Source organism: Platalea leucorodia (genome assembly GCF_965183815.1).
Source record: "Platalea leucorodia genome assembly, chromosome: 20".
Taxonomy (NCBI): domain Eukaryota; kingdom Metazoa; phylum Chordata; class Aves; order Pelecaniformes; family Threskiornithidae; genus Platalea; species Platalea leucorodia.
Genome location: NC_138842.1, coordinates 7601517 through 7612539, shown reverse-complemented (window position 1 = coordinate 7612539; position 11023 = coordinate 7601517). Strand labels below are relative to the sequence as shown.

The window sequence follows — 11023 nt, the reverse complement described above, 5'->3', positions numbered from 1 at the left end:
GCTTTAAAAAGAGGGGAGGAGGAGTACGAGCGGCAGCAGCACAGACCCAGGGAGAGCCCGCCGAGAGGGCAGGCTGGGGGAGAAGCCCCTCACTGCGTGGGGCAAAGCGAGTGTGAAAAGCGGAGTTTCACCCCGCCGCGGGCCAGCAGTGACCCCGGGACACGGCCAGCCCCGGCCGCCGGTCCCCCCAGCCCTGCCACGGGAGGAACCGAGGCACCTCGGGGCCAGCCTGCCCCGCGGGAGCATGCGCCCAGCCCCTGCTGGGAAGAGATGACAGCCCTGACAGCAACGGGCCTTTCGCCGATTTGGTTCTCAAGTGTGCTTAACAGGAGAGCTGAAGCCAAGCCCCGTCGCGACAGCCCTGCTTTCTCCCCTCCTCCTGTGCCGGACCCATGAGAAATGCAGCGAAGGCAGGAGCCTCTGTTTCTACGGCAAGATTCGTGCATCCTTGCTTCGCTCCAGAAACCTTCTGCGTGAGGCAGGCAGCTCCTGCCCGCCCCAGCTCAGCATCGCCAGAGTCAGACGAGACGCCCCAAGCTCCTCGCAGCCTCCACCCCCCAGGCACGCCGGGACCCCTGGCCGCCCGCCACCCCGCACCCCGGCAGCGCGGCGCCTGTGGCACAGCGCCCGCCCGGCTGCAGACCGGGGCGCTCCCCGGCACCCGGCCCCTTCCCTGCCCACCCGGCACCCGCTTGCCTTTGCTCAGGGCGGAGCAGGCGGCTCCCTCTATCCCGGCGGCGTCCCAGTCCGAGTCCACAAGAAGCTCCCAATCCCCACAGCAGCCAAAGTCTTTTCTGAGAAGCAGTGCAGGTTGCAGGCACGTGTGTAATAGAAACATGTCTCAAGCGTTGGCAGTTTGGGAAGAAAACAAAAGGGAAAGGCTTGTGCCCCTGCCCACCCTCCCCGCTGCCGGGCGGGCCGGGGCTCGGGGCGCCGCTGCTTCATGCCTTTGGTGGCGCTTTTTGTTCCGCCTTGGAGCCGGCCAGGCCGTTCTCGGTGTTGTCGTTCCCCGATGAGCTCACGAGGCACTCCTTCCTGGGGGAGAGCACACGGCCAGCTGACGGCCCCCGCCCCCCCCGGCCCCTCTCGCCCCCCGCCCCACGGCAGCACCGGCCGAAGGGTGCCGGGCCCGGCACCCGCACTCACTTCCCATCCTGGGTCTTCTTGATGATGAACAGGACAACCCTCTTGACGAGCATGAAGAGGATGAGGAGGCCGATAAGCCCCCCTACAACGCCCACGATGATGAGCGTCAGAGTGTTGTCTGTCTCCACCACTGCAGGAGAGAAGGCGCTGAGGGGCCTCAGGAGGGGAGCAGGGAGCCCCCAGCTGCACGGCCCCCCCCCGAAAAGCAGCGACCCCCTCCGCCAGCCACCGGCCCAGGGCACAGCGGGGCACGAGGCCAAGCCTTGCCCTTCAGGGATGCCAACTACCTCCAAGAAGCCAGGAACGCCCCGTGCACTGCCGCAACCATGAGCCAGGCTGGGGCCAGCCCGGGTCTGCGTCCCCACTGCCCCGGTGCCGCTCGCGGGGCACGGGACCCGCGGCCGGCACTTACTCTTGTGGACCACCGTGAGGAAGATGGTGGCGTTGTGCTGCGCGTTCTTCTCCTTGGCGTTCTTGACGTGGCAGGTGTATTTCCCAGCATCGCTGAACTCCACGTTCTTCAGGACGATGGAGATGTTGTTGTCCTTCCCGGTCGTCGAGCCGATGAACTCGACCCGTGGGTTGCGTCCCACGAGGACGGGCTCCGAGGCTTTGCTCTTTATCTTGCCGTGGTAAATCTGCAGAGGCAGGGATGCAGGACGCGGGGTCAGCTGGGCTCCCGACAACCCCAGCTGAGGGAAAGGCTCGACTTCTCCTGCCGGCGCCCTGCCCCACCTCTGCACGCACAGACACAGACGGCCACGCATCCCGGCACACCCCATTAAAGCGGGAACGGCTGCGGATGGGGACCTGACGCACAGCCCGCCGGGGAAGCAACCGATGAGCCTGACCTGCCCTGCAGCAACGTTACAGACCCCGCGACAGATGGGAGAACCCCAGGGCAGAGAGAGTCCCTTTGCTCGAGGGCCATCCAGGGCCGGCCAGCCTGCGAGGCCAGACCAGACCAGCTCTCGACCAGCCCTCCTGCTGTGGAGCCGAAGAGCAGAATATTCCCAGCAGGAAGCAAATCTATCCCTTTAGCATTTCAGAGCAAGCGCAGGAGGAGAAAGTTAACTATGTTTTGCCCCAAGCGCAGCCTTGCACCTGAACAGCCCATTTAGGAAAAGAAATGAGCCTGTGGGCCGCAGAAAACGCGGAACGGCTTCGTGCCAGAAGCACAGATGCGCCAGGGTATTTGAGCCACCCTGTTTGCACAGCCCCATCCTCCAGAGCTGGAGACACTCGGAGGGAGGGCGCCCTGCAAGAGGAGCACGGGAACTCCGTGAGAAGCGCAGTGCTGGTCTGCACTGGGAAAGTACAAACGGACCCGCCAGGAAAACAGAGGCAAAGCGCAGAGAGCCACCCACCATCTCCGTCGAGTTGAAATACCACGTGAAGACCAGGTCCTGAAAGCCTATGCAGGTGGTGAAGGTGCAGGGCAGCAGGACGTCGGAGTTATTCAGAGCTATCACAGTGTTGGTCTTCCCCACCGACACCTCCAAGGCGAAGGCGATGGCGACGACGTGCAAACCTGGCAGGGAGAGGGGAGGAGAGAGTGAGGCCGCGGCGCGGGCACGCAGCCCAGCCTGCTGCAGCCCGGGGCCGTGACGGAGCCCAGCCTGCTGCCGGGCTCTGCTGGGGCCGTGCACCCTTGGGGCAGACGGGGCAGGGAGGCGAACGGTGCACGGGAGGGACCCCTTCTCCCCCTGCAGCCCGGCCTCCGGCTGGAGCATCAGCCGCAGCGGGGATCCCCTCCCAGGGAGCGGGGGGGCAGCGGGGCTCAGCCATTGCCCCCCGAGGTCCCACTCCTGGTGCCGGCAGGGACCCACGGCGGCATCCTCCTCCTCCTCCTCCCTGCAGCCTCAGCATGGGGGGCACGAACGCAGCCCTCCTCCCCTCCCAGAGCCCAGGGACGGGTTTGTTCCCCCCCGGCCCCTTTGGCACCGCAGGCTGCCACAGCGGCGTGGCCGGAGCACAGGCGCCTGACCCGGGCCTCGGGACAGCTCGGCAGAGATAAGGGACCTGCTCCTGGAGGAAGGGCAGGGGTGGGCTGGCACCCACAGAGACAGCGCGGATTCAAAGGGAACCATAATACCACCACGAATAACGCATGCAAATGAAAGCCCTGATTTGCATGTTATCCAGAAGGCCTTCGGCTAAGCCTTAAAGGGGGAAAAAAAAAGCCCAAAGCAAAGCAGAGCGCTGTGTTCTTCAAGCAGCCAGTTGGAGCGGTAATTAGCACTGCTGTCCTGGACGCCTGCCACTCCGGCCGGCCCCCACCGCGGGCAGGGCTCTCGCTGCCAGCCCGCACAGCTCCCCGCAGGCCTGGGCAGACCCCCGCGGCGGCACCCCTCACGCCCGCCTGGCAGAGCGTCGGCTCCCGCCGTAGCTGACGGATGACCTTCACGCTGCAGAACGCAGCTCTCCCGCTCCTCTCCTCCCCGTGAGCGCGGAGGGACGCATCGAGGAGCCGGTACGAGCCCGGCTGCAAGAGCCGAGAGCGTGCCTGAAAGCTCCGGGGTCCCACGCGGGGGCCTGGCACTGCGCCCCTCCGCACTGGGCTGGGCCAGCAGTGTCCACACGAGCCCTTGCCGGGGGGCTCAGGGACGCTTTGCTGCGGGCCTGGGGTGCAGCCCCCCCTCCATCCCCATCACATCGGGACCCTGTCCCGCTCGTGTGCCGTGGCACGGCCAAGATGCAATACAGCCCAGCAAAGCACTCTCCCCCCCTTCCCAGACCTCAGCCACCAAAGGGACCCAAGCATCCCTACAAAGCTTTCCCTGGGCGCTCCGACAACCAAACCAAGGGGACACGGCTCTTCCCAGAGCTACAAGCTGGCCCCAGCTCCACTGACGCCTTCACTTGGACGCCCTGCCCTCAGCTTCAGCTTCGCATCTCTCTGCAGCCGCTTCAGCTGCTGATTTACTCTCCCACACATGCCCGTGCTAACAACTCCCCAGGCACGTCGCAGCCCAAGCCAAGCCCGAGAGCCCTGCATCCTGGGCTTCGGGCCCTGCTGCAGTGCTGCATTGCAAGCGCTGCAGGGAAGGAGTTATTTAATTTTACAAAGAAGCACTTTTCATTTTGCTTGAGAGGCTTTAGCCAACGCCAGGGAGTGGTTCCCCCCGACGGAGGCCTCCCGCGGTTGTCGGGTGCCAAGACCAGCCCTGGGGATGCTACAGAGGGGACTTCACAGCCAGGAGCGTCCCGGGGGAATCACGAGCTGCGACCTGGAGCACGACTTAGCGGAGGGATGCCTGGCCCTGCAGGTATGCCTGAGCAGGCAGGGTGCTGCAAGGGGGCAGGTGCTTACAGGAAAGACGATTCCTTGCAGCTTGTAACACTTTTAATCCTGTCTGCCACCGTTATAATGCCATGAACGTAATCTGAATTGAACGCGTGGGGTAAACGGAGGCTGATCTTGTTCCTGTCATGCTGCGGTCTCAGGAAGAGAGAAGTGCTATGTTACCACTAAATAAAGCACATTGGGAGGCCGCGAGATTACTGACTAAACCTGCCACGCCAGCTGCCACCGCTCCTTCTCCATATGCCCAAAGCTGCTGCGCTTCGTACCGCCAGAGCCCCGGCGGTCAGGGCGCAGGGCAAGCCCCTCGGGGGGCTCCCGGCTGCCTCCCATGCCTGCGGGCACAAGCTTTCCCCAACAGGCAGGGAAGGGGGACGGGGGAGCAGCCGCTCCTGCTGCTGCCAGAGCCTTGGCTGCCCGCTCTGTGCTCTCGCAGAGGGTGAGCACCCGGGGCAAGCCCCCCGCTGAGGGGGCCCAGAGCCACTGAGCTCCGTGCAGCGGGGCTGGGCGTGCGACCCGGGACCCAGCCCCAGCGACGGCAGCGATAGCCCTCCAGCCCGGGCCGGGGCCCAGAGCAAGCCTTTCCCCCCGCAGGCCGCTGGCAGCCCCCCGCTTTTCCTGCGGCCTGTCAGGAACCCGGTCTGGGAATCACTGCCCTAATGGAAAGGGCACAGGATTCACCTGAAAAGCCACGGGACGGCCCCCACCATCCGTCAGAAAGCTGCTCCGTAAAAACTTTCATTGCCCATAAAAATCAATGTGACCTCCTGGCACGGACAGCAAGCCATGCCTGGGGGGCTGGCCCGGCTCCTCTCCGCCGAGGCTGGAAGGGAAGAGCTCCCAGGCCAGCCTGAGCCCCGGCACGATGTGCTCTGGGACAGGACACCCGGGCCCTGCCCTTCCTGCAGGCACCGATGGAAAAAGCTGTGCCGTGGCTCCCTGGTGCAGCCAGGAGCCCGCTGCCCCTCCCTGGAGAGGGCAGCATCCCCGAAACGCACAGAGAGACCTGCCCAGAAACTCTCCCTTTCCCCTCGCCTCCGGGCTCCCAGCCCACCCGAGCGACCTGGGGGAGAGGGTTCCCACCTCCACGCCCTGGACCCCAGACCCCCAAGGTCTCCAGCATCTCCGAGTCCCTCCTACCACCCCGCTGCCAGCCCCGTGCCGAAAGCAGCTTGCACTGCATCTAGCCGAGGAGGCACTCTGAACCGGGGACCAGCACCCAAATCCTGCGGGGGGTCTGGTACTTACGTGTCCTTTCGCGTCTCCAGCTCACTTCAAACAAACTTAAGAACTATGCCCTCTAAAACGCCTCTCAAGGGAGTTTCCCACCAGCAAGTGCTGCAAAGGCCGCCCTCGGTTTCAGGCTCCCTGTGCCCGTCGACGCAAGGATGACCTACGCGAGCAGAAGCGCAGCCGGTGCGCGAGGGCTGATGCGGGTGGCTTGGCACCAGCCCCAGGGGCTGCAGCGGGGAGGGGGCGGCCGCAAGCTCCCTCCTCCACCCTGCAGCTGGGGGGTCGCCCGCACCCCCGGGCACCGGTCTGGGCGTCACGCTCCAAGCGGCGGCCCCGCAGCGTGGGCTCGTCCCCGCGCTGGGGAGAAGCGCATGCAGATGGTGTTTTACCAAAGGAACTGTAAAAAAGAATGACCTGTCGGCGGGCGTGCTGGCGGCTGCGTTGAAGCAGTGCCTTGCTTCCCTACGGCTATTCCCCTGGTTCCCGTTAGCAGGCAGGCAGCAGCGGTCCCTGCTCGCAGAGCAGCGGAGCGGAGCAGGGCAAAGCGGGATGCAGCCGCAGTGCTCACGGAAGAAAGCTCTGGCGATGTTAGCGACTGATGCAGGCAGGGCAGGGGGCTGGAGCCAGGGCTTCAGAGTCCGCTCTCGGACTCGGCTGCGAAGTCACCTTGGACAAGTCACTTATCCTCGGTGCTTCGGACTCTCCGGCTGCGGAGCAGAGACAATCGCATCAGCGCCCGCGGACGGGAAACCCACCCGAGCGGCAGCGTCCGGCTCCTTGCGGCGCAGGCGGGCCAGAGGCAAAGCAGCCGAGCGCGGAGGGAGGCCGGCTTAGCGCGGGTCGCCCCGCCGCGGCGAGCCGAGGGGGCGGCCGGGAGCCGGGGCCCCGCCGTGCCGCCCCGCCCCGGGCTGCCGGAGGTGCCCGCGGGTCCCCGGGGCGGGCTCCCCGCCGGAGCGCGGGGGCGGCCGGCGCCCCCCGGGGAGGCGGCCCCCGGGGAGGAGCCCCCCGCGGAGGAGCCCCCCGCGGAGGAGCCCCCCGCGCCCCTTACCCAGGAGCGCTGCCAGCAGGCGCGGCGCGGCGCGGCGGCGGGCGGCGGGCGAGCCCCGGGCCATGGCTGCGGCGCGGAGCGGGGCGGCGCGCTCCCTCCTGGCCCGCAGCGGCCCGGCTCTGGTCGCCCCCGCCGAGGGCGAGCGGGGCCGGGCGGGGCCGCGCCGGGCGGGGCCGCGCTGCGCCCTCCTCCGCGCCGCTCCGCGCTGCGCCCTCCTCCGCCGCGCCGCGCCGCACCGCACCGCGCCGCACCGGCCGGGCCGCCCCGCCGCGTCCCCTCCCCGCCCTCGGGCCGCTGCCCCCGCAGCTCCCCCGCCCCGGAGGCTGCCCCGGCTCCCGCCCGGCCGGGCCCCGGCACCCGTGGCGTCTCCGCGGCCGGTGCCGAGCCGCAGCGGGGCCGGCGGCGAGGGCTGGGGGAGAGCCCCCGCGGGGGTGGGCAGGGGCAGAGCTGCCCCGGGGCCGGCCTTGGAAAGGGGCGAAGCATCGCGAAGGCCGGTGGCTGCCCCTGCCGCTGCCGGGGGACAAGAGAGCGGGCCGAGGCCGGGGCTCGGCTCTCCGCCGGTGCACCTCAGCAGGGGGACGCCACCGGGCTCCCCAGCCTCCCTCCCCATGTAGCTGCCAGCACCCCTCTACCCCCGGGCGGACACCAGACAGCCCCGCAGCCGCAGATGGGTCGCCGAGCCGGACACCGGGGGGCAAGGCTGCAGGGGCAATCCGCCCGGCGCCAAGGGGAACGCTTGGAAAACTTATTTTTCTCGCTGTGAGCTTGTTCCGGGCTAATTGGCTGCACGTAAGTTCCCGTCTCCACAACCTTTCCTCGCCGTCACATCCATTAGACCTAACCTCCAGCAGACCACATCCAAAAAGGTGCTGGCAGGGGCCCTCCTAATGGAGACCTCCGATGACGGGGTGCGCAAAGATAGAGCTTTACCTTGGCACCCAGCTCCATTAGGCAGCCAGACCCTGTGCAGAGCAGCGCTTTGCTGGAGGTGACGCGTTCTGAGAACAGGCACGGCAGGAAGGGGGAGGAGGTGCTGCAGTGCTCGCGGTGCGGGAACAGCACTGAGGGTTTCTCCGGGCTGCAGTCCTTGCTGGCACAAGGCATGTGTCCCGGCAAAGCTCGGCCCAGCGGCCGGGCGAGGCTGCACCTCCTTTGCCGGGTACAGCACTACGGCGTGGCTTCCCTGGACAGGATTGCTGCTTTTTGGGTGCGAAAGCAGCTCGCCCGCAGGGATGCTGCCCAGGGCCCTGACTGCGTGCCCGGGGTGCCACGGCCTGTCAGCTCCACGGCGCTTTGGGAGACTCCTCAGCCCCGCTCCAGCCCCCTTTGCAGCTCGGTCTCCTTCCCACCTGGCCAGGAGCGTGAAGCAGGAGGGAAGGGGAAAGCAGGAGGCTTCGCAGGGCACAGAGGCATCCCAGGGGACCCTGAGAGGATGCCAGCAGTGCCTGCGGGTTGAGGAGCTAGGGCTGCAGAGCTGGCAGCAGAGACAGGAAAAGTACAGGCAGAGCGGGCTGGGCAGCGCTGGCAGCCGGCGCTGCGGGAGCAGCGTGCAGAGTACTGCTGATGCAGCAGAAGGTGCCTCGGCGGGCGGCTGCGACGGATACAGCTAGGTGATGAATACGGCTAGGTGATGGACCCGGCTTGGTGATGGATCCGGCTTGGTGAGCGGGGCCGCAGGCGCTGGCGACCAGGCAGCGGTGTGCTGAGACAGGAGGAGGAGCGCTGCATCTGCTGGAGCCTTGCTAATTGGGGGGGGAGGGGGCACACTTCTGAGGAGCAGCTCAGCAGAGAGGTGCGGAGGGGTGGAGGGACGCCTGTCATCCCTGCAAGGGTGCACGATGGCTGCTAGGTGTCAAAGAGCCCATGCTGGGGGCCTCTGGGCCACGGTCACAGGCGCTGAAGCGGGGGGCAGATGAGGCTGAGGCTGGCGCCTCCAGCATCCCGTGAGCAGGACCACAGAGACTCGCAGCGCTGGGGACCCGAAAGAGTAACGCCCGTGCCCTGCTGCAGGGAAAGGCCACTATGGGTGGCGGACTCCTTCCCAGGATGCTCGGGTGTCTGTCAAGTTTGCTTCCCAAAAGGTGGGTAAAGTTGGGATGGGTTTGGCCAAACTGCCATCGTGAATCCCCCTAGCAGAACCCCAAATGCTTTTGGAGGCAGGGAGGTTGGGAATAGCAGCACCACCCAGCAAATACAGAGGGGCTCCTGCGGGCACTGGCACGAACCGGGCGCGCAGGGCAGGCACCCAGCTTCTTCCGCGGCGACGTGCCCCGGCGGCCGCTATCTCCCTGCTGAGCATCTCTGCAGAGGCAGGGCTCTGCGTGCCCCGCCGGGGAGAGGCGGCGAGCCTGGCGCCGCGCTGCCCGCTCCCGCTGCCCGCTCGGGGCCAGCCGTGGCCTCCTGGCCACACAGCCCCGGGGCTCGGAGCGGGATGCTGCCTGGCACAGGGGCCTGATGGAGCTGTCACACTTGGCAGCTCTGGCCGGTCTCCTCGGCCGACTGATCTCGTGAGACATCTGCCGCTGCCGTGGGCCTGGGAAATGCTCTGCTCTCCCGCAGCCCGGCCTCGGTGAGCGGTGTGTGCCGCGGCCGGGAAGGGCACTCACGGCAGCCGGCCCTGGGATTTTGGCACCATGCTGAGATGGCCGGCATGGGACCCGGGGGTACTGCGGCTCAGCGGAAACTTGTTCTGCTGAGTCCAGCACAAGGCTGCTGTGTCCGGTTTCAGGGAAGGTGGGCATGCTCTGCTCGGACACTGTCACCTCCCCGGGGGGACAGGAGGAAGGGCTCAGGGTCCTGCCAGCTGGCTCACAGCCTGCCGGGGGGGCAGAGAGGCTGCCAGGCCCCTGTGTGCCCCTCGCTCCCTCTCACCTTGCACTAACGGAGCTGGGAGGGTTAAAATGCCCGGCTGCTCTCCGAGGAGGGCTCCTGCTTCCCTCCACGTGGGTACCGAGCGGGGTAGGGCTGAGCGGAGCAGTTGGGCTGCAGCCTCCCAGCTCAATGCAGCAGGCGCTGCGCTGGCCCCGGCTGCCCTGGAGCATCTTGCCAGGGGCAGCCCCAGCCCCGCTCCCAGCAGCAACGCCAGGACGGCCCTGGCCCCCTCCCAAACCTCCCAGAGCCGGGGGACGCCGGGCTCCCAGACCGGGAGCAGGCAGAGCCCTCCTGCCGATGGAGGAGGTGGCGACGCGGGAACAGAGCCTCCCATCAGCACCTTATATTTACTGCAAGGTCCTCTGGCTGTGACCTTTAAAAGGCAAGGCGGCCTGGCAGCCCGGGAGCTGGCAGCGAGCAGGAGGCGCTCGCAGTGATCAGACGCTCTGCAGGACCTTCCCGGCTGGGCCAGGCGCGCCGGCTGGGCGCTGAGCGAGAGGTCCCGGGCACACGGACTGCGGGTGAGTGCTTGGCTGCCTTTGTCATTCTCAGCCCTCCCTTGCCTGCAGCTCTCCCACGGAGCAACGCTTTCCCCGCTCCCTGCCTCCCTCCCTGCGCAGAGCCGTCGTGCCCGCTGCCTCCTCCTGCCCGCTGCCTCCTCGGCACTGCCAGCAGAGCTGGTGAGGGCTCGCCGGGGAGGGCAGGTTCCTCGCCCCCTTCCACGGGCCCTTTAATGCAAGCAGGGAAACAGCAGCGTCCCCGGGCAGCCACTGCAGAGGCATCTGCCAGGACCACTGAGGCAACTGTCCTGTGTCCCAGGAGAAAGTTTCTTCTTGGCCCGGCACAGCTTGAGGCCACCCCTGCCAGACCCTCCCCAGCCCCGGCGCCGGCTCTCCCGCGCTGCCCTTCACTCCCCTCAGCTCCCCGCAGTTCACTGCCCCGGGCTCCCCCCTTTGCCAGGTCCCCCCTCGGTACTTCCCGGCCCCGCGAACAGGGCGGCCAGGCTGCAGGCAGCATCGGGGTCCCCCGCGGCTCTGCGCGGCGCTGAGCAGAGGTCTCCCCAGCACAGGGAGGGCCCCCCGCCACCTCCTGACCTGCTCCCTTGCTCTTCAACGCCTCTAATCCCACCCGGTCCAAGGAAATGTATGTGGTCTGCAAAAGTTCCTGTCCCTGCTTCTGGAGGATCCGTGAAGCCCCGGCGCTGGGGGATTGCAGTCACTGCCCTCGGTCTGTTGTGGTGATGAAAACTCACCCTCGTCGTGTCCCGCAGGGCTCTCCTCCGTGATCCCACAGCGCCTGCCTTCCTCGCGAGTCTCTTGCCAGCAGCTCTCCCAGGGGCGCCCCCAAACCCCGGGTCCCCCTCCCCTTTGCCCATGGCTGCATTCACCCCTCCGTCGGGCCGACTCCTGAAGCGGGGTGGG

The 11023-nt window shown here is 67.4% G+C and overlaps 1 protein-coding gene across 1 annotated transcript; it reads right to left on the bottom strand.

Moving 5' to 3' along the window:
• Positions 1-816: 816 nt before the first annotated feature.
• On the bottom strand, positions 817-6795 carry SCN4B (sodium voltage-gated channel beta subunit 4; the record flags this gene model as incomplete). The annotated part of the gene is made up of 5 exons (XM_082330653.1): positions 817-1035; positions 1147-1276; positions 1559-1784; positions 2514-2677; positions 6732-6795. The coding sequence occupies 5 exons, from the start codon at positions 6793-6795 to the stop codon at positions 942-944; spliced, it is 678 nt and encodes a 225-aa protein (XP_082186779.1). The 3' UTR covers positions 817-941.
• Between the last annotated feature and the right edge of the window lie 4228 nt (positions 6796-11023).